This window comes from Vulpes vulpes, chromosome 5, assembly GCF_048418805.1.
Source record: "Vulpes vulpes isolate BD-2025 chromosome 5, VulVul3, whole genome shotgun sequence".
NCBI lineage: Eukaryota > Metazoa > Chordata > Mammalia > Carnivora > Canidae > Vulpes > Vulpes vulpes.
In genome coordinates this window covers 63,031,612-63,054,581 of record NC_132784.1, presented here as the reverse complement: position 1 = coordinate 63,054,581, position 22,970 = coordinate 63,031,612, and the positions used below count along the sequence as shown (strand labels likewise).

The 22,970-nt window shown below is 52.6% G+C and overlaps 1 protein-coding gene and 1 long non-coding RNA gene across 2 annotated transcripts; both read right to left on the bottom strand.

The window, feature by feature from the left end:
- Positions 1–7,886: 7,886 nt before the first annotated feature.
- On the bottom strand, positions 7,887–9,981 carry LOC140599137 (uncharacterized). The gene is made up of 2 exons (XR_012001869.1): positions 9,317–9,981; positions 7,887–8,811 (listed from the first exon to the last, which is right to left on the bottom strand). It is a non-coding gene; the product is annotated as an uncharacterized lncRNA (long non-coding RNA).
- Positions 9,982–12,653: 2,672 nt separating this feature from the next.
- LGALS12 (galectin 12) lies at positions 12,654–21,841 on the bottom strand. The gene is given in 10 exon segments (XM_026004623.2): positions 12,654–13,282; positions 13,829–13,943; positions 13,945–13,968; positions 16,579–16,667; positions 17,166–17,192; positions 17,792–17,830; positions 18,367–18,486; positions 19,308–19,521; positions 19,646–19,734; positions 21,380–21,841. Coding segments are annotated over 10 exon segments (933 nt in total). The 5' UTR covers positions 21,449–21,841; the 3' UTR covers positions 12,654–13,135.
- Positions 21,842–22,970: the final 1,129 nt, after the last annotated feature.

Sequence of the window (22,970 nt, the reverse complement as noted above, 5' to 3'; positions counted from 1 at the left end):
AAAGAGAGCAGACCTCCCCCGCACGCATAGTCAACTGAGTACACACACAGTACACACACGTATACCTGAACAAACCCTTCTACTTTGCATCTCTCAGAGGACATTTCCCTGGGCTCCAGTCTCCTCTTAAACTACGCCATTGGCCCTGCCTGTGTTCACCCCAGGAATACCAGAGCTGGTTTGGGGAAGTTGCGGCTTAGTCTATATATCTTCCTTGTTCTTCATCCCCTGGTCTGTTTATCCAAGACAGCCCCAAAGCCTGGAGACTTGATTGCGATTTTTTACCCTGGCTATGATCACTAGAGGACTGTCATTGGTGTAGCTTCTCCAGGCAGGGACACATTTTTCTATTTAAACACCAGCCATGAATTTGGAATGGAAACAAACATCTGTATTATGTTCTAATGAGAGCAATTAGCTTGTCCTTGTGGAAATAAAATGCTAGAGACCTTTATTCATTCCAGATCGAACTTATTCTATATCAGCTGATTTGCACTGTGTGTGTGTGTGTGTGTGTGTGTGGAAAGCACACACATCTGTACAGGGAGACATGTACTCCACTCAGAAACACATTTACAGAAAACACAAGGGTAAGCCAAAAACACCCTCTAGACACATGCTCACCCCGGGGACACAATGCATCACACATCCTGGATAAACCCTTGCCTGTGTCCCCATTGGGATCTTTTCCAGTCTCGGTATTGTCAGTCCTTAGCAGCCACTGACAGACAGGGTCAGTGGGGAAGGGGCCTCATCTGTGAGGAGGGCTTTTTCTGTCCTGTCCAATGAGGTAGAGAACTGCCCCAGGCTGCTCAGGTTTATCTCTGTTTTTCCTATAACTGATATCCAAGCGGAGCCGAATTCCAGAGATCTGATAGAACTGTTATCTTCTGACATAGCCCTGGGTTCTCCATGTGGGAAATGAAAATGTGTCCTGTGTTCCTTGCTCATAATGCAGAATCTGCTCTGCCTGTCACTGGCCACTCACAAAAGATTTTGGTATTTGAAACAGTAGGATTTAGTACACAGATCGGTTACACAGGAATTGGGAACCTAGATGGTAAAAAGGGCATACCAAAGTAGACTTTTACGATCATAAAACATCCTGAGGTATTGTTATTAATGCTTTTGGGCTTGGTTAGTGTTTATCTGATATTTAAGAAATTTGATGTAGTAACAACCAAACCCAAACTAGATTGTATCTGAGAGACTGGATAAAGCCATTGTACCTTTTATACAGGAAAATCAAGGTTTACAGATACCCAAGGTAAAAGTGATGACTAGGAAGAGGAAAGCTATAAGATATACCACGAAATAATAGAGGTGATATTAGCTCAAAACTAAAATAATGGATCAAAATAGAGAATTCAGAGATAAACCTATGGACACATTGGAACATTCCATACAAAGGTAGATTTTAAAAGGATTGAAATTTGAAAAACAAGATTGAAATTTGAATAACAAAATTTGATGCCACCATGGGCCCTCTGATAAGTCCTGGGACGGCCATCCCTTGATTTCTTGATAAGCAAATGATGGTGAGATATATTTCCTCACTGCCGAATCCACTGTAGTTTAGTTTTGTTACTTTTACCTAAAGATGTTCCAGTGAATGCAATACATACTTTGGGCTCCAAAGAGCCTAACCTAGATCCTACTGGTGCTTTTGCTGTGGACACAGTGCCTTTCACCTGTCACTCTCCAGTCCTTTGTGGCCAAATACTTCTTGAAAGTTCAGTTTCTTTTTTTTTTTTTTTTAAAGATTTTATTTATTTATTCATGAGACACACACACACACAGAGAGAGAGAGAGAGAGAGAGAGAGAGAGAGAGGCTGAGACACAGGCAGAGGGAAAAGCAGGCTCCACACAGGGAGCCCGATGTGGGACTTGATCCCAGGTCTCCAGGATCATGCCCTGGGCTGAAAGCAGGCGCCAAACCGCTGAGCCACCAGGGCTGCCCGAAAGTCCAGTTTCTGAATGGCCATGGAAAGAATATCCTTGAGGTAGGTTGGATTCTTTTTTCCCCCATTTTGCTCTCTCACAGTAATAGATGATACCTCCCTGCCATTGCTGTGTGACTTGTCCATGCTCCTCACTGACTTCAGGCCTGGTCATGTGATCTGCTTTGGCCGAAGGGGCCAAAGGAGCACCCAAGTCAGTTTCCTCACCTGAACAGGAGTTTTAAACCAGAGTGCGTAGTTAGGCTCAGTTTCTTTAGCTTTTTGCCTTTTGCCACGAGGAAGACGTGTCCCAGCTAGAGGCTGCTCCTTCGGCAGGCTTACCAGAATAAAACCCAGGTGGTGGCGGCCTGAACTTGACAAGCCAAACTCAGTGGAGCCCAGAAGAATCTCAGCTGACCCCCACAGACCTCAGGTTATGGGAAGAACCAAGTGTTTGTTATGCTAAGGCCCTGAGTTCTCTGGGTTGTCTGTTAGCACTGCAAAGCTGAGGAAATCCTCAGGTGGGAGTCAGGGACGTTGTGCTGGCTTCAAAAGTAGCCCTCCTTCCGGTCAGGCATGGCTGCCCAGGGGCTTATTTCTCTTCTGCTTCTGTGTGTGAGGGGTCCCTGTGATTGTACATCACGGCCACTGCTTGGGCTTCAGGGTTGTGTTCAACGCTTGGTTAGTGAGTAATCGGCTCTGAGCATGGCAGAATGAAATCCAAAGTGAGATTCTTGGAGTTCATCTAGAGGGTCAGGCAGGAAACCAGCAGGTGTCAGACTCTCTCAGCCTCCGCTTCATGAAGTCTACCCAAGTCCTCTTGCTTAGAAGGGAAAATCTACAGTGGGTTGGTGCCCTCAGTCTGCTTTGCTGGTCTTGGGAAGAGTGGGCACCAGCTGCTATTTTGAAAACCTGTGTGGAAATCCTATTTTTATATGAAAGCCTTCTTTCCCGGGGAGGGTGGGTGGGAGATTTGTCAGGTGGCTATCCCCTGTCTGTGTCCACAGGGATTGACTGCATGCCTGTTGTGTTGGGAGGGGGAGGCATGGGGAGCGACATGCAAAGGGAACTGAGTCCTTGTTGTAGAAGCTGTGTCTGTCTGGGCCTTGCTCACACTCAGCTCACAGAGGAGTCTCACTGCTGGGTCTATGGGGGGAGGTCTTCGGGTTCCGGGAGGCGACCTAATCCCCACCCTGTCCGCCTCTGCTCCTGGCCCAGGCTTGGAGCTTCTCACTCCCCCAACAGCACCTCTGGCCTTCCCCGTCCTCCTATGGCCTTTCCATTCCAGTTCCAGACTATTCTTGCCCAGGAAGGGAAATACCCAGTCCCAGCAGCCCCATCTATTTGGTCATTGAAGTTCCCGGCAGCTTCGGTTTCAGGTCTGTGGTGTGCCTCTCAAAGGAGCAAGCTGGCTTTGTACTTTATTCCAGGAAATGGACTAATTCCTAGAAGGCTTGTTTTATAATCTGTAAAAATGAAAGGCCATCTGGCCTAGCTCTGCAAGGGAGCTGGCCGCTTTCTCATCCAGATAGGAAACATGCTCAGATTTTGGCTCCTATTGAAGTGCCCTGGCTGTGGCCTTCTGTGTTGAGGGATAATGTGAATAGACCCCTTGTGTTTGCCATCTCTGGGCCTGCCGTGCCCTGGCTGAGAGAGGGGAGGCCCTGGCCCTGGGTCCCAGCCCTGCTGGTCCTCCAGCCTCTCTTCCATGGAGATTCCCTTGGCCCCCATTCTAGGCCAGGCCCTCACTGGTTCCCAGAGAGGAAGGAGGCCAGGGGCACCACACAGGATCCCGCCCCAGTGGAGCTCCAAACCCAGAAGAGGTGCAGGCAGGCAAGGGAAGTCCCAGCACAACATGATCTGTGCAGAGGGGGTGGCTGCCCCAGGACCTGGGGACCCAGAGAGGGGCAGCTGAGCCAGGCTGGGCCTGATGGCAGCTTCTCAGAGAGGACTTTCTGGTGTGGGTGAGAAGAGGAAGGGAGCGGGATGGGGCAGAGACAGCCAGGCGTGCAGGGGAGCAGAGGCAGGAGCCAGCTGTGTGGTGAGAAGGGCAAGCCTGGCAGCCTGTGGAGCAGAGGGCAGGGAGGGTGAGGAGGGCCTGTGAGTGGCCCACAGAGCAGGCGCTCTGTGGGAAAGCCACGGTGGGTCTTGGGGAGACCAGATGTGGGGGAGAAGGGACAGGAGGCAGGGGTGCTGGTGAAGAGGCCATGGGCATTATGAAGGCAGGAACGGGGCTGCCCTGAACCAAGTCAGAGGATGGGAGATGGACGAGAAGGCAAGTTCAGGAGAAACTTCTAGAGTTATCGTTTACTGGATTTGGTGAACGGACACAGGTTTCGGGGGTGTAGGTGGCAGTGAGTGTGTGAGAGAGATAGTGGACTTAGGATGGCTCTCATTGGGGTTGGGTACCAGGAATGAGGGGTTGGGATGCGGAATGCTCTCCTCAGCTCAGGAACATAGAAGGAGGAGGAACAGAAAAGGTATTCATTCTTGCAGCTGGGGTGTCCTGGGTGGAATAGTGACAAGAAATGGGGTGTGGAAGGCAGGGCCCTGGGGCAACTAGTGGGAGACCCAGGTCAGCCTTTTAACAGACGCAGGGGAAGTCCCAGCACGACATGATTCATGCAGAGGGAGGTGGACACCCCAGGGACCTGGGGACTCAGAGAGGGGCAAATCACAGTCTGGGAGCCTGGGTTCCTGCCTCTGAACAAGGGGTGATGATGCTTCTTCCTCAGGATGTGTGGTTGGGAGGACTGGCTGGCAGATGTCCACTTTACCCCCTATGGCTGTGTGACCCACCAGATCCTGCTCCCTGGCTCAGGACATCAGTCAAGAGAGAAAGGCATTCGGATGCCGGAGGAGATTGAAGGAAGGGCCTCGACATGGTCAGCGATCCCATGAGCAGAGGGGTGCTAATCCGTCTGCAAGGAGGGAAGAGACTCGACATAGACTTCCCAATATTGCCTTGGCCGGGGGTGCTAGGACACATCAGAAACGTGCTGGGACATGTGGTGTCATGACCACATATGTACAGAAACACGGCCATACAGGCATGGGCACGCGAACACACATCTGAATGAATGTGTTCTCGTAGGACCCTCTCTCCTTTTCCACGACTCAGGGATGGGAGTGCAGGCCATTTTTCCCAGACTCCAGTGTCTGGCATCTGCACAAAGGGAATCCTGTGACAGGGATGGCGGTGCTGGGCATTCCTCTTGCGACAAGTGTTTGCATCTCCCTGGTCTCCCAAACGGCAGACTTGGAAAGCTGGTTGAGATTTTTCAGAGTGGTTACGACCACAGGGCCATCTATGTGGGAGACAGGAATATGGCCCCTGCAGGCTGGGAAAGATTTTCTGTTTAAAGAGCATCCCTTGGATTTATTTTTTTTTTTAAAGATTTTATTTATTCATAAGGGACAGAGAGAGAAAGGCAGAGACACAGACAGAGGGAGAAGCAGGCACCCTGCAGGGAGCCCTATGTGGGACTCGATCCCAGGACCCAGGACCACACCCTGAGCTGAAGGCGGATGCTCATCCCCTGAGCCTTCCAGGTGTTCCCATCCCTTGGGTTTAGAAGCATGAATGTGTTCGTGCATACTGACTTGTAATACTTTGTTCCTTCCTATTGAGCACCTTGAATTCTTTGGAAATAAAAGACTCTGGACCCTTTATTCTCTACAGGATGTGATTTGTTGTACATCAATTGAACTGCATTTTTTGGGTGTCCCAAACAGAACTTATTTACGAAATGGCCTGTACAGTGTCAGCCTGGCAGCACGGAGAAAGCGGGCCCTTCATAATCTGTGAGCCCTGCTTCTTCCTCCTGGCTCTGCAGCCTCGGAGCAGAGACCTTGGAGGTGCTGCTCCATCTTCCTGAGCCTTGAGAGACAGTTTCCTCAAGGGGGAGGAGAATACTTACCCCTTTGGGATAGGGAAGAAGTGCAATGAGATGACACACAGAAGAACCACGTGGGGCCTGGCCTGGAGAAGCTCCTTAGGAAAAGCTGCCTCTTTCTGAATCATCGAATGAACAGAGCAGGACACTCCACGATGTTGGATCCTACCTGCGGCGACAGTGTAACAGCGCAGGTGGCAGTGCAGAATGCTGATCAAGCAGCATGGAGCAACCTGCCCTCCTTTCCAGCCCTTTCCTGTGCTGCACCCCGAACCTCCCCCACCCAGAGTCGAGAGTGTGCCTGTCTATGATTCCCAGTAAGTTCTTCACATCCTAAAGCAACCAGCTTAACAGCCCCGGCGTGTGGACAAGGTCATCAGTTCTGTGGAGCAGATTGTTAAATGCAGGGAGTCCACCTGGCTGGAAAGCATTGGTGAGCACTTCGTTATGCATCTGAGATACGGTCCCCACAGGTGAGATGCCTTGTGCTCATGCTTGGGGCGGGGGTGGGGTGGGGGTGGGGGTGCACTGGCAACGTGGGAGAGGGGGCAGCCTATTATTTCTCACATTTCCTGCAAGAGCCACCATTTATTGAGTTCCAACTCAGTTCAAGGCATTTTAAGTAATTTTGACTCATAAATTCCCCACCATCCCGCTGGGTTGATATAATTGCCCATATCTCTCCATGGGAACACACTGGATTTGCCCAAAGCCATGACATCCAAGCTCGTGGAGGTAGCAGGATTTGAACTCAGGTTTTTTTTTTTTTGCCTTGGGAGCTGTGTTGAGGAGGATCATTGTTGGAGAGCCCTGAGAACGGGTACCGACCAGGAGACAGGAAGAGCTGGTTCCGACTCTGGCATCCCAGCCCAGCTCTGTGACTTCTGACAAGCTACTTTGCTAGTTTGCCTGGCTTTCCTCCTTATCCCATCTACCTCGCGGGGTTTTTACTGGAATGAACTGCATGGAAAAGTGCTGGAAAACAGAGAGGACTGCTCACATTTGAGCCTCACAGCCCGGTGGGGTGATCCGAGCAATGGCTTACCATCCCCATTCTACACCGGGAGCTGAGGCTCAGAGAGGTCACGGGGTCTACCTGAGGCTCATCAGCATAGATCCCGTCACCTTGAGTCTGGCACATTGCCCAGTCTCCCTCTTGCTCGTGCCATGTTTTAGGATCTTGGCCCCCTAATTTGGGGTGTCCCCACGTTCTCTGGCATTGCTACTTTATCTTCCCCTCTACGCTATCCTCCCATAGCCTGGATCCCATTTCTCAAGCCTGGCTCTCAGCTGTCTGGTGGCTAGTCCCTCCCTACCAAGGGCTGTGCTGGCCTCACATGAAGCATCTTCTTTCCTACAGCAATTTCATATGTAAAAGGGTCTGGAAATTTCCAGAGTCTTCAAGGCCTGAAATAGTCTCAATTCTGGCTGCCAGAATCTCCTGGGAGCTCTTAAAATATTCTGAGGCACAGGCCCCACCCCCAGATACTCTGATTTCATCGCTCTGGGGTGGTGACCAGGAAAGAGCATGTTTTAAGAACTCCCCAGAAGTCTAGAATGTGTGGTCAGGAAGTGGCTGCGGGTGGAAGTAGCTGATCTTACTTTGAAAGTGTTTGTTTCTTGGTCCAGGAGATTGCTTTGCTATTTCAGTTTAAACTCTACTTTAAACAGAGCGTTGTTAATATTTAAGTAATGAAAGCAAGATTCTTTCTCTAATCATTTCATAAATTAATTGAACTAGCTCTGAGTGATTATCAGGTTCTTACTTTCTACATTTTTATTTTTAGTTTCTCTTTAAGTAATCTCTACATCCAATATGGGGTTTGAACTCATGACCCCAACATCAAGAGTTATATGCTCTTCTGACTGAGCTAGCCAGGCCCCTCTCCAGACTAGTCTTTTTATTTAAGTTGGGTTTGCTAAAAAAAGACCATAGTTGCTAAAAAAAGACCACAGGCCCAAAATGGTGTCACTTAGACTGAGTTCCCAAGCTGGGGCTGTTGCGCCCAAGATCGCGAATCCGAGAAACCGCCAAGGAGCTGACACCGATGCAATCACACGAGGGTTTATTTACAAGCTTGAGCTTGGGTCCAAGCATACCCGACGCTGCGGGGCAGGGACTTGGACCCGAGATTAAGAGGCGTAGCAACTTTATGGGGGCCAGTGGCCAATGGGATACGCAGAAAGTTGCAGTCAAGCTGGTCCGCTGAGCCGGACTTCCGGTTAGGGTGTGTCCTGGTCATTGACGAGGGCGGGGCAGTACCCCTGAGCCGGATTTCCGATTAGGGTGTGTCCTGGTCTTTGATTAGGGCGGGGCAGTGCCCTAAGTAATAATCAGGTCAGCACAAGGCGGGTGCAGCCCAAAATAGTCAGTCCTGCTCTGCTTGTCCAGGGGTAGGGGATTTTGTTCAATTTCCTGGGTCCCACATTCCCCCCCTTTTCAGAGGATCCTATACAGGACCCAATCATGGGTCCAGGTTGCTCTCAGAGTGAGCCAGGGGAATGGTTAAACCAGGATTCTCACCAACCTTGTTGCTGTTCTCTCTCTTATTTACATTAAAGGCAGCACATAACCCCCCCAACCCTTTGTTGTAAGAAGACTAATTCTAATCTCCTTCTATTTCGAAGGACAACCTCGGACTAGGGGAGTCTTGGAGGTGGGAAATAAGTGAGAACGGTGCAGTTTTAGCTTTAGGGGATTGTCCTTGTCTGGTTGGCTTTTCCATTCTGGAACAAAGTCCTTGAGAACGGCGTGTGGGTCAGCTGGCCGGACGTGAGTGTAGTGGACCCAGGGAGTAATCCCCACGACCTTGAGAGGGGTGGGAGTGGTCAGGATCACGAGGTAGGGTCCCTTCCCGCAAGGCTGAAGTGTCTGGTGTCGGTATCTCTGCAAGTACACCCAGTCACCTGGCCGGTATCGATGGGGGTCCGGGGCTGGCCCAGTCTTGTAGAGGGCCCTCAGCTTAGGCCACACCTGCTCATGGGTTTGTTGTAACATTTGGAGGGAGAAAAGAAGTTGATCATCAAATTCAGCAAGCACCTCAGGTTTTAAATTGGGGATAACGGGTGGAGGAAGACCGAACATGATCTCGTAGGGAGTCAGTCCCATCTTATATGGGGAGTTCCTCACCCTATATAGGGCGAAGGGGAGGAGAGTCACCCCGACCCCGCCAGTCTCCAGGGCTGATTTAGTTAAGGTCTCCTTTAATGTTCTGTTCATCCTCTCTACCTGTCCTGAGCTCTGGGGCCTATATGCACAATGTAACTTCCAATCTGCCCCAAGTACTAGTGCCACTCCCTGTGTTACCTTAGAGACGAATCCTGGGCTGTTGTCTGACCCAATTCTAACCGGAAAACCATACCTCGGCACGATGTCTTCCAGCAGTTTCTTGGTCACGATCTGTGCTGTTTCATGTTTGGTGGGAAATGCCTCTGTCCATCCTGAAAAAGTATCTACAAACACTAGTAAATACCTGTACCTGTATTTTCCAGGTTTCACCTCAGTGAAGTCCACTTCCCAGTAGACTCCTGGGCGGTCCCCTCCGAGCCGGGTGCCCGGTTAGATCCATGGGTTAGAGCATTTGTTAGTCGGCATGCGCGGCAGCTCGCCACAATCTGATCTTTGCTTGAGAGTCTTTAACTTTAATAGTGATCTTTGCATGGTGTGTCCTGGTCTCTGACTAGGGCGGGGCAGTGCCCTAAGTAGTAATCAGGTCAGCACAAGGCGGGAGCAGCCCAAAATAGAGTCAGTCCTGCTCTGCTTGTCCAGCAGTATGGGATTTTGTCCAATTTCCTGGGTCCCACAGGGCTTAATACCTGCTCATGAATAGTTTAATAAAGCCAGTTTGATCTCCAGATTTCCTTAGTTCAATTTTATTATTTAGCAAAAGTATAAAACTTTTAGAAAACAAAGGATAAATCTTCATTTGGCGAAGAATTCTTAGACGTGACGTTAAAAGGACAATCCGTACAAGAAACAATTGATGAATCAGAACCAAAGCTAGACTGCTGCTCTGTGAAAGGAGCTGCTTAGAGAATGAAAAGACGAGGTGGGGAGACATTTAAAAAATAAATGTTTTTGTTAATAAAGATTTTATTTATTCACGAGAGACACACGGAAAGAGAGAGAGAGAGAGAGAGAGGCAGAGGGAGGAGCAGGCCCCACGCAGGGAGCCTGGCGCAGTTCTCATCCGGGTCTCCAGGGTCACGCCCTGGGCCGAAGGCAGGCGACACACCGCTGCGCCACCCGGGGATCCCCTAGATTGCTTAAAAAAAAAAAAAAAAAAACTGAAGAAAATAAAAGAGAAAACAGGCGCGGCGCTCACCATCTTCAGACATTAGGGAAAAGTAAATCGAAACCACAAGAGCGCAGGCGCCGGCGGCGTCCGTGGCCCGGCGCCCCCGTCCCCGCCAGCTGTGCCCGCGCGGAGGCCCGCGAGGGGTCGCCGCCGAGGTGGGGCCCGCGGGACGCGCCTAGAGCGGCTTCGTTGGGGCCGGGGCCGGGGCCGGGAGCTCATGGCGCCCCCCCCCCCGCCCGGCGGCTCGCTCGTGGCCACGCACGACTATACCGGCGCCCCGGGGCTCCGCGTCCCGTAACGGCTCGTGCGGCGGCGCGGACTGCGCGGGGGAGGCCGCCCCGCAGCGCCCCGGTGAGTGCAGCCGCGGCGCCCCGGGGCCCCCGAGGCCGACCCGCGCCACCGGAGGGCAGGGGCTCCGGGAAGTCCGCGCTCGCGTCCACGGCCGCCGTGCTGGAGTCGCCGGGGCGCCCGCAGCCTTCCCAGGCCTCCGGCGGCGCCGGCACCGGGGACTCGGGCCTGGAAGCCGTGAGGAAGCAGCCCGGGCGCCCGCCCGGCCGAGCCAACCCCGGCCGCCGGCCCGAGCGCCAGCACCAGGCTTCCGAGGCGCGCGCCTGGTCGGAGGGCCTGGCTCATCCCCCTCCCCTCCCTATGGACTAGGCAGGCTGCCCGAGCAGAAGCTGTTGGGTTCTTTTGTATCAAAATAGCAAAACACCAAAAAAGGAAGTTGAGAGAATCCCACTGTTTACTGTCCAAGCCGCACGCAAGCCTTCCCCACCCTGGAACTGTGTGCCTTGCACCAAGTGGAAATAAACTCCAAGCAGCCAGTGGCAAAAACAAAACAACAACAACAAAAAACCACAACAAGATACCCCTACACACCAGTGAGGATGGCTAAAATAAAAAATACTGACAGCAACAAGTACAGAGATGCAGAACACCTGGAAATGTCCCACATCGCTGGTGGGAATGCAGAATGGTACAGTCACTCTTTGAAAAAAGGTTTGGCACTTTCTTATAAAATCAAACATGCATTTATCATATGGTCCAGAAATTCTACTACCGGGTATTTACCCTAGAGAAATTAAAGCTTATATTCATCAAAGACTTGCATGCAAATATTTTTGATAGCTCTATTCATGATTGCCAAAATCTGAAAACCACCCCACATGTTCTTCCATGGATCAATAGATAAGCAAATTGTGGTACAATGGAATACTGCTGAGTAATAAACAGAAATGGGTCCCTAATACATACAGCAAGATTAATCTCAATTTAGATTAACCTCAAAAGGGTTAATGCAGGGGCACCTGGGTGGTTCAATCCTTGGTTTTGGCTTAGGTCATGATCTTGATCATGGGGTCATGAGATCTAGCCCCACATCCCACATTGGGCTCCCCACTCAGCAGGGGTTCTGCTCCCCCCCCCTCCCCTCACCCTTGCTCATGCACTCTCTCTCTCAAATAAATAATCTTTTCTTTTTAATTTATTTGAGAAAGAGCAACAGCACTAGTGGTGGGGAGGGAGAGGGAGAAGCAGACTCCCCCGCTGAGCAGAGAGCTCAGATGCAGGACCCCATCTCAGGACCCTGAAATCATGTCTGGAGCCAAAGGCAGATGCTTAAATGAGCCATTCAGGCACCTCTAATCTTTTTTTTTTTTTTTAAGATAATGCAGAATGAAAGAAACTGGATTAAATAGGTCAGATACTATGATTCCATTTATGACATTTTGAAAATCAAAATGTCAGAGTAGAAAACAGATCCTCTGGTTGCTGGGGTTAGGGGTGGGGTGGAGAAGGTATAGTTACAAAGCAGTGATACAAGAGAGTTTTTTGGAGCGATGGGGCTGTTATAAATCCTGATTGTGGTGGTGATGGTTACACAAATCCACGTATATATTAAAACTCAGAATTTTACCCATCTCCAAAAGTCAATTTTATTGTTAATAATAAAAAATGAGGAAAACCACTAGCAGTATAAAATGCAGCTTAAAACTTCCAAGCCACTATAAGAAAAAAAAAGGTGGGGAGGGTGATTAAAGATTTCAGCAGTCCAGTAGCAAGCAAGAAAGCTGAAAACATAGGGAAAAAAAAAGCACAGGACATGGAAAACACAAAATCTACCTGCACATACCAGGAATCACAGTGGTGGAACCATGGCCCGGCACTTGGCCATCCCACTGGAGCACGTTTCCAGCCTTCCTTGCACCCAGAGTGGCCTGTGACCCACTGCTTATGGAGGAGATGTGAGTGTACACAGGCCATGCCAATCCCAGGCTGGGGCTTCTGAAAGCAGGTGGGCCTTGTATACATTTTCTAGTTACTTTCTCAGTGACTGAAACCTAGGGTGGTGGTATCCGAGCCGAGACCCAGCCACCCAGACGATGATGATGCCCCAGAAATGGGGCGCCACGGCTGGGACCCTCCCAAAGGTCCATGGGGCTGCTCCACAGACCAGGACCATTTTCTCCAGAACTGTTAGATGAGAAGGAAATGCATGTCTCAATTCTTTAAGCCACTGTACTTTTTTAAAAAAGATTTTATTTTGAGAGAGAGAAGGGTGTGCTCAAAAGCAGGGGAGGGGCAGAGGGAGAGGGAGAGAGGGAATCTCAGACTCCCTGCTGAGCACGGAGCCCAACATGGGGCTCCATCTCATGACCCTGAGATCACCACCTGAGCTGAAACCAAGAGTTGGACGCTTAACTGACTGAGCCACCCAGGCGCCCCGAAGCCACTGTACCTTTGAGTGTCCTTGCTAGGCTGTTACACCTGCCCCCTGTGTAGGCCCTAAAGGAGGATGGAGCCAGGTTCCAGGCTCCTGGTAGGTGGAGCCTTTTCACACAGGTTTCTTCCCTCTGCTGTGGGGCCCAAAGCCCCTGCTGACTCAGGTGGTGGTGACAGGCATACCTCTAATCTTTTTGAAGGGAGGAGAGCTGAGCCACCTATGGGGCGCTAGGCACGGGCTGGCCCTTCTCTTCCCTGGCGGAGTCCCTGGCTCACTTGTCAGTAGTGGACACAGTAGAGCTGGACGCTGCCGCTGATCCGGAGCTCCCGCAGCTGCTCTAGGGCCTGCTGGTGCAGACTGATGGCTCCCAGGCCCTGCCCATTGAGCGCCAGCTTCAGGCCTCCCTCCTGGCATAGGAGCAGCACCTGGAATCGGCAGCAGGGGCCTGTAGGCTTCCAGACAGACCCTCCACCAGCTGCCTGACACCCCACCCAGTAAGCCCTCCCCTCAGAGGTCACAAAGACCCAAACCACAGGGCACCCAGGGTGGGAAAGAACAGGATGCGGGGTGGGGGTGGGGGGCAGCTTGTCATCAGAACACCATGATCCCAGCCCTGGGCCTCGGTTTCACCATCTGTGCCTGTTGCATTCTCTCCAGCACTGGTTCTCAACTCTGGCTGCACAATGGAGTCATGGGGGTGGGGCATTGTTTTTTTTTTTTTTTTTTTTTATCTTAAATAACACTAATGCCAGGGGCTGCTCTGATTAATTAAATCCATGTTTTGGAAGTGGGATTGCTGGCACCCACATGGAAGGTTGAGAGCCATGGGGTGGATGTTTCTTCCTCCTGGCAGGCTCTGGCTTCCCAGCCCCAGTCCTCCTCCCCCTGCCCCAGGATGTTGCCCTGTCTCCCCAGGGGAATGCTGCTCTGTGCCCACTGGGGAAGGATGAGGCTACTTGGCTCTGACTGACCTCGAAGAATCGCTGTGGGTAGAAGATGAAGGGGGCTGAGATAAGCTTCTTGCATCCCCAGGGCGAGATCCAGGCCAGAGTTCTGTCTGCGAAGGAAGCCCTAAGCGTCACAGGCCTCATCACTCAGGCTCAGTGTGAAGCTACGAGAAGGGGCCAGAGAAGGGGCTCCCTGACTTCTCCAAGCTGTGGCTGCTGGATCTTGAGCACCGAGACAGATGTGGGAGTGCAGCTGGAAGATTCAGCAGCTCAGAGGGGTGGGAACACCTGAGCGAGTCCCAGACACACCTGACAGAGTCCCCACATTGCCACCCACCAGTTAGAGGACCCTGGGAGAGCAAATTACCTTGCCTGAGCCTCGTTTTCCCCTCCTTGGGATGGGGAGAATTATATAAGTAGTAGCTAACATTTATTGGGTGCTATAGGCCAGGTATCCTGTGGGGGTTAGAGCTAGTCTGGGCTTCAACCCTGCTCTACTGCTTTCTAGTACTGTGAGCTTGGGGACGTCACTTCATGGCTCTGTGCCTCAGTTTCCTGATCTGTAGTATGGGGAGAGGAGTACCATACCTGCCTCATGAGTTGTGTTGGCTGAGTTAACATGTGTAAAGTGCTAGAACAGCACCTGGTGTAATAAGCACTCAAATCACACCTATTGTTTAACAAATCTTACTGTATAATACAATACCTCTCATTGATAGGAACAAAAGAGGTCATGTACATGAAATCTACCAAGTGCGTGGCACATAGTGGGTGTTTTACGGAGTCCTCCCGGAAATCCAGTGGCTTGTTCAGCAGCCCATATAACTGACAAGGACAAGAAGTTACCTAGCTAGCCCTGTCACTAGTATTAGCTGTGGGGCTTTGGGTTGGGCTGGGAACAATATAGGACCCAGATTTGGGGGCCTTTCTGCTGCCTGGCCCCTGCCCCTCATATGGCAGCCACATCCTGTTTCCTGTTCTGGGACTTCCAAAGGCACCTTAGAAATCACACTCCTGAAGCTACTGGTGAGTGACGCCTGGGCAGGAAGTGGTTGATAGTGGGGAGACCAGATGGCAGGGGGCACAGGGCGGGGTGAAGCCAGGAAAAGGTGAGCCTTGGGCCAGCCTTTCAGGGACTCCTGTTGGATCTATTCTAGGAGGACACCCCAGACAGTGGTGAATTCCATGCCCTCCAATTCCTACTCCCTTTGTCCATTTCAAGCCACAGTTGCTTCCAGAAAACAATGGTGACAGCATTTATTGTGGGCTTGCTGAATGCCAGGCACTGTGCTAAGTCTTGATGTTGGTGGCTACTGGTGGAAGTGATCTGTAGAAATGTCCTGGCTGGTCCATAGTGTTCTTCAACATCCAGGTAAGACCATGTTTCAAAACTGAGGAAGTTTATATGAAAGATGGCTTTGTGCTCCTCTTTTTAAAATAATCAGAAGATCTGGCTCTCTGGAAATACTCTTTCCACTTTACCTTCCCAACCCAGGGCTTCACTATTTATGTGATCTGTCTGGCCTCAGAGGGCTTGTGAATTCATGGCTCTTGAGACAGAGCAGTTAAATTACTTGCTGTGTGACCAATCATAACCATTTGACTTTGAGCTAGGATATGAATGTGGTGTCATGTCTCCAAGTTTCTGTGTGTGTGTGGGGGTGTATCTCTATCACTGGGAACTTGTCCATTTTCCCTCTAGGACTGAGATGATCTTTCTCCTTTTATTCAGATGGGGAAGCTCAGAAGAGGGGTAGTGACTTCCCCAAGACCGCATGGTTTATAAGAGGCAAAAGCAGGAATCCAGCCCTGTCGTGCCTGGCTTTGGAGGTTCATGCTGTCCGGGGCTGTGCTGCATGCCTGCCCCAGAATTCACAGGCTTGTGCAAGAGCATGCAGGGCAAGAGTTCAGTAAGGTCATGATTCTAGGAAAACAAAACTGAAACAGAAAGGAAGGATACAGGGCCTTTCCTTTTCTCTCCTGCCCCTCCACGGAAGTAATTTTGATCGCTAGCACATTTGTAGAGCACTTATTATGCACCTGCCATAATTCTAAGTATGTAAACCACCCCTGAAGCTGGCAGTATTATTACCTCTTTCTACAGACAAGGAAACTGAGGCACAGAAAGGCAAAGGAACTGCCTTGAAGGGACACAAGGGTAGCAAGTGTCCTCAGCAGAAGTCAAATCCAGGTAATCCGGCCCAGAAAAGTCATGAAATCCAACACAATTCCAGCAAGAAGGAAAGGAAGGGGGAAAGAAGGAAAGAGGAGTAGGGAGGGAAAAAAGAAGGAAAAAGAAAAAGTGGCTTGAAGCCCGCAGGTTTGAGGAGTGGAGCAGGAGCGCCCCCTGTCGGAGAGATTAGTGTAGTCACTGAGTGGCTCCAAGTTCCTGACACCGAGACACCTGAATGGGGACCTCCTCTCTGGGGCTGCCTGGCCGTGTCTCCTAAACCACTGCACTGTGTCACCCCAGGAGGCCAAATTCTCTCTCTGGGCCCTTGAAGGACCTTTCCCAGAGCCCCAGCTGGTACCTGCGACGAAAGGCTGGTTGGCCTGATGTACAGACAGGGCAGATACTCCCAGAATTGGGGCTGTTGGGGCCCTGGGGGCACTGGCCACTGGATGGTGCTCAGTGGTTAGGACTAAGCACTGAGCACCTTCCCAACCACAAGCTCCACAAAGGAGCAGTGGCGTTGGAGATGAAAAAGGTAATGCTTGTAGTGCTCATGCTCAGCTCCGAGTTGCTTCCCCCTCCCTTCCATCTGGATACTTACTCCTTTGGCTCTGACAAGACCAATGCCCGCAGTACGATGACCTGTCCAGGCCAGAGACCCCGAGGAAGAGCACACGAGCAGGGCACCTTCTGTAGGAGGATAGGAGATGACTGAGTAGGGAGGCACACAGGAGTTTGGGGAGGGCTGCTGCCTCTAGGCCTGCAGCCAGGAGATTCAGCTCTGCTCATTTCTTAAACATCTACTGCAGGCCTCAGCTCTCCCTGGCCTTTTGGGGCTCTGAGCCCCTGACATGTCCCCTATTGCTGCATCCTGAACCACGTGCTCATTGGTCTGCCTCCCCACCAGCCTGCAAGCACCTGGAGGGCTGGGACTAGCTGGTCCCTCTCTCCCAGGGCCTGGCACCAGGCCTGGTACAGAGGAGTAGCAAATAATTGTGTGCAGAATAAGTGGAAAAAAGGGAAGATGAAGCTAGAGCTTCAGCCTGAAGCTGCCTGGCCCACCCATGCAGCCTGCAGGTTTCTATAAAGGAAGGGGGCAGCTTGACGTTGAGGGCATTTCCCACCAGGTAGGGGTGGGACAACACCCGGGAGGACACCACCACCAGACCCAGAAGGGAGGTCACTCACCAGGCTGGGGCTCTTCAGCAGGAAGGGCTAACAAGGAGAGAAACAGGACATGGAAGCCATGCAGTGCTTGCTCAGTGAAAGAGTTCTCAACATTATTATTAAGAACTGGGGGTACCTGGGTGTTGTCAATCTCAGACAATACAGGCGACTGATTAGAGCCCCAGGGCGTCCCTCTTGGATCCAGATGGACCCCAGGTCTGGAATAATGGGGAGGAACTAGACAGATGGTCTGTCATTCACTCATTGTGAATGTGGCCTTGGGCCTCATTGCCCCTCCCTCCTGACAAGCCCACCCCAGCTGCTTCCCCGGGTTGTGAGAAGAGAAGTTTTCCCAGCCGAGTGGGATCTCCTGAGAGGACTCCTGGAGCTCTGGCCATCCTGGGCAGCCAGTGCACCCCGTCCATCTTCCCAAGCTGGCCCTGCTGGCTCGGGCTGGGAGAGGCGAATCAAGGCCTGCTGGGGACCAAGAAGGGCTGGCAGTATCCATGGCAACTGCGCAGTGAGGGAAGATGGGGCAGCTGGCTTTTGTTAACTTGGGCAGTGGCCCAGTGAGTGGCAGGTCAGGCTGGGGGAGCAGGGAGCCCTGGTGGAACCACAGAGGCCAACCTGGCTCCCAAGAGACTCACATATCCAATGGGATACTCGATGCTGCCCTCCGCAAACGGCTGTTGGGAAGGAGAGAAAGCCACATGCGGGATTCAGGACCACTGCAAGCTCTGAGAGTCATTATTTGGCTCCCGCCTACCCTGTCTGTCCAGGGGGTGGGCAGAGGCTGGCTTTGGCAGCTCCTCATTCTCCCTGTAGGCCTTGTCAGTGGTTCTCAAACTTGGCATTTGGCAGTGCTGATTCCTGGGCCCCAACTTAGACTTACTGAGTCAGAATGTCTGGTGGCAGGTCCTAGAAATCTGCATTTTTCATAAGTTCCTCGGGGGCAAATGACAGAGCTAGCTGCTGTTTGGGCCTTGTGGCTCCAAGTGTCCAAGTGATCCACCTCCTTGCCGTGGCCTTCGGGTCCCCTTCTGTGTCAGCTCCTCACCCCCCTCATATCCTGCAACTTGATGGATCCCCTCCCCCTTGGTTATAGCTGGTGTGACAGGGCCTGCCTGGGGCAGAGGGGGTGGTCCTGGGCCCATCCAGACATCAGGGGAAGTCGGGGGCAGTTGCCATTCAGGGAACTCACACTGGCCCCAAGGGAACTCACATTAATGTTCAGGAATCCGATGGCCTCCACCAAGATGTTGCCAAATATGCCCAGAGTGTCCACACGAGACAGCGGGAGCCGATAGTGGTAGTGGAGAAAATGTTGTCCGTTCACACTCACCTGGATAGACAGACAGACAGGCAGACAGACAGACAACTCAGCTGCACCTGAGCTGATGTACACTGAATCCATACGAACGTGCCTGGCATCGCTGGGCGCTCTTACCTGGAGTGCCCCACATTTACCTGCACACCAACTCTGAGAGACACATTTGACAGACAAGGTACCCAAGGCTTGGTGAGCTTAGGTGACCTTCCCAAGGTTGCAGGGCTGGCCTTAGAACCAAGGTACCTTTCTCTGTCCCTCTGCCCCTGACACCCCACACCATCCCTCTTTTCACCTCTCAGCAGACCTATCAGCAGCGGCAACCATCCTATCCCAGGTGAGGAAATGGAGGTTCAGGTGGCTGTGTGAACCCCTATGCCACAGAACCCTCCCTCCACTGCTGGCTCTCACCAACCCCCCTTTCCCCTGGAGAGGTCAAGGTCCTGGCATCTCTCTGGCAGGAGTTCACAGCTGGAAAGCCTGGAAGTGGAGTTCTTTCTCCCTGGCCTGGGCCCTCCACCACCATGAGACGGGGAGGACATGAGTACCCACCTTGTGTGCTGTCCTGAGGCCCTAACGAGCTGATATTTAGGGGCTAGAACAGAGCCCAGCGTATTGCAGGCACTCCTGAAGAGCTTGGTATGACTGTGGCAGTGGTGCTCTCTCCAGGGCCTAGTGTACCAGGCCATGTGGGCCCCGGGCAGCTTGGAATGGGGCCTGGTGGCTGCTTGGGTTCTTGAGCCCTCCTGGCAATGCCCCTCAACACAATGATGTGGGCAGCTCAGCGGAACGACGGACACAGGTTCTAGGCAATGATGTCCATCCCTTCTACTCACCTTCATTTCCTCGTTTCCAAAGAGAAAGAGAATGAGGAAGCTGGCTCCTCTCTGCAGGGTCAGGTGGGGCCACCGGGCCTCGGCTTGCCAGCGCCCGTGCTGCAGGGTGTTGCAGATAATGTGGGGCTTGGTGGTGTGGAAGCGAGGGTTGAAGTGGATGGCGATATCGGGCCGGGGATGCAGGCTGCAGCCGCACTGGAAGTCCACCTGGAACCTGGTGAGAGGTGCTCTCAAAAGGCACCCCTGGTCAGAAGCCCCAAGACCCCGAAGGCAGGGAGCAGCCTCCAGCTCGATGCCTCTGGGGCTGAGCTCCAGCAGCGCCATGGAGCACCCCTTACCTGTGGGCATCTTCAGGGACCATTCCCTGGAGCATGACCATCTTGCCTGCACGCAGGCCGCCGAAAATGGTTGTGACATAAGGAACCACCTGAAAAAGGGGAGAAGGCTATCCATAGAGGGTTGGAGAAAGGGTCTTACTAGGGACCCCCATGTCAGGCAGGTGGGTGGGCAGAGAAGAAGAAAATTTGATTCTCCTTCCCCAACAGAAAAATGTCCTTATGGGGAAAAATTCGTTTTCTCTGAAATGTTCTCTTGCACCTTCTCCCCTTTCCTGGACCTTCACATGTCAAAGCCACGTTGCCAAATTCAGCTCCATTGGCCCCTTGGAGCACCAGCCTTGCCCCTCTCCCCCGCTCCTTGAGCATAGTCATGTCCTCAGTGAGACTTGATGTCCACTGGATGCCACCCTGGCTTCCAGAGGCCTGGTATCGAGGTCCTGAGGACTTTTTACTGACTAGAGCTCAGGATCTGGAAGGGTGCTGGGGGGCAGGAGGCTGGACAAGTTGGGACCCTGATATGAATACTTGGAGAGATACCCAACAGTGGCTTAGCCTACCAGCCTGGGCTCACCTTTCCCCACACAGAAGCTATGCAGAATTCCTAAAACGCAATACACGTTTACAACTCCCTGCCTTTTCAGGGCTGCTTCCTGTGCCCTCCCTCTGCCCTGTGAGATCCAACTTGAGTTTCAAGGTTCTCTGACACCTTCTCCAAGCACTGTCCTTCACGTGACTGAGTTTTTCCTTCCCTCCCCTGTGTTCCCAGAATGCTTCACTTGCAGGTCTAGCTTGGCCATTGGCCAGCTCACAGGGAGACCAGGGGGCTGGCTGTTTCTGCTGGAGGCACTGGCCACTCAGAGCTGAAGCCCTGTCTTTCCCTTCTGTGCTCCGCACCAGCCCTGGCACAGGTGTTCCACTAGGTGTTTGCAGAACGAATGTGAACGTGTCGCAAGCACATGCTGACATAACACAAGACTCGCTTTCACGTGCCCTCCAGCTGTCAGCAGCCTTTAGAAGCCCGAACCATCTAGAAGGAACTGAGCCCCAACAATGCTGCCCTTCCAGGACCTCGCAGCTTGCAAAGCAAGGAGTGGCTGTAACCTGGGCAGCTGCTTCGCCCATTGCTCAGGCACCTGGGGAGGTGGGCAGTCAGAGGGCCCACAGCATAGCCAGGCTTAGTACCTCAGTCTCCCCCACTTCCCAGGCTCCAGGCCTGGCCTGTGATTACTGAGCTGAGGCAGCTCACCACCCTTCCCCAAACCCCCAGGGAGAGGGCCAAGTAAAGAGAAAGTGATAATTAGCATTCATTAATGGGAGCACACAGTGTGCTGGGCGTTCAGCCTTCTGTAAAGCAAGGGCAGACTTCAGAAAATTTGCATTGAAAAAAAAAAAAAGACAATTTGTATGGGCCCTGAGCAGGAGGAAGAAGGGAGGGGACCCCCCACTCAACCTCGAGTTGGAGGTTCCAGCCTGACTTTCTTCCAGGCTGGAGATGAGGCTACCCTGGGTACTCAGGGTGCCCCCGCAACAATTCTCCCTAGTAGCCCCAGATCCTCCGAGCCACCCATCATGCAGTAGAGGCACAGCACTGACCCCAGGCGCTACTATTTTTAAAATATAAGGACCCTGTGAGCCCAGTCATTCCTACACAAGTGCACCCCCAGGGAGTCTGGGTCCAGCTGGAGTAGGGGGAGCCTTGGGACCTGGAGATTCCAGACCAGAATGGCTGCTCACCGGATGGAAGACAGGTGGCTGCAAGATGAAGACGTCAGGAAGTGGGTCCAGTTTTTCTCCAGGTGACATGGGAGTGGAGTGCCTCCAACTCAGCCTGCAGATCCAGATTCCTGGAGCCCTGCCCTCACTGGCCTTTCCCAGCCAGGATCTTAGGTGCCAGGACAGCTCTCTCCCAGCTGTAAGCCTCACTTGTGCCCAGGTGAGAGGGCAGGTCTGGGCGGCGGTCCACCTCTGGTCCACACCCCAGCTCCAATCCCACCAGCCAGACTGGGGCTGTCAGCAGAAACCCGAGTCCAGGAGCAAGAAGCTTGAACTAAGCAACTGACTGACCAGCCCCCTGTCCCCGTGTGCGTGGGGACCTGAAACACAGAGCTGTTGCAGAGGGAGGGCAGAGGGAGGCTCTTTTAGGGCCTTGTGGGGGTTTGTGATTTCCCTGGGCTCCCTGCGGAGTCCTCCCCAGTCAGAGGCAGGGGTGGGGACAAAGGTAGGCAGGTCTCAGGAGAAGCCCCACCCTCAGCTTCTTGGACATCAGCGAATGGCTTCTCATTCCCTACTCCCCTCCCACCAAGAGGTTCTCGACTCTTCCCCTCCTTCCGCAAACCCTTCCTCCACTTTTCTCTCTTTTGCATGATTTATAGTCCCACGAGGCTCCCTTTCAGCTTCAGCCACAAATGCCAGGGCCCAGCTGCAATCACCAGAAGGGAGGTGGGGGGCGGTGAGAAAGGGGCAGGAGGAGAGACTCCCCCCCCCTCCACCTCCCTGAGGCGCAGAAGAGGCAGGGACTGGACGCGCCCGCAGTCTGCCCTGCGGTGAAGAAGGCCCGGGTTCCAGCTCAGCCTCTGCTCTAACGTGCTGTGTGCCCTGGAACAAGTCACTTGCCTTCTCTGTGACTCCCTTTGCTCATCTCTGTATAGAGAGGGTGACTCCAAAAGAGTCTGGGGGTGGGCCCAGGTATCTGCCTTTTTATTGAGATCCCCCATGATTCTTTGGACTCGAGTGGCTCCAGTTCTGGCTCAGATTCTAGTAAACCCTTCGCTTTAACAGGCAGCACAACCGTTCAACTTTATCCCGATTTGGGAGATGCATGGGCGGCCCTGGGGAAAGACGTCTCAGTGAGCTCCTCAAGTGTGGCGTGGCCTGGAAGCTGGCTAGGAATGCCTACTTTCTGCCCAGTCCAGACCAGCTGAAGAGGAATGTCTCTGGGGGCAGGGTCCGGGAAGCTGCATTTTCACGCACTCTCCAGGCGATTCTGATGCATGCTGGTGTTTGAGAGGCACTCACTGACTTAGGTCTTAACCAGCAGAGCAAGGAAGTTTGCTCAGATCTTGGTGGGTGGGAGGAGCTGGGCTGCTGAAGGTGCTTTGTGCGGTGGAAGTGGGGGGAATTGCATCCGAGGTGTGTTCAGATAGAATGATCTCCACACACACCGTAGGTGAGAAACCAAGACGGAGAATCGGGTTGTTGGGCAAGGCAGGGGGTGCCCGCCTGGTGCCCGCCTCCCAATGCCCATCTTTAGGTCTGAGGCAAATATGCCCTCCCCCTCTCCCCAACCCAGCCTCAATCTCCCCCTACCCTCAACTCCACCCCAATT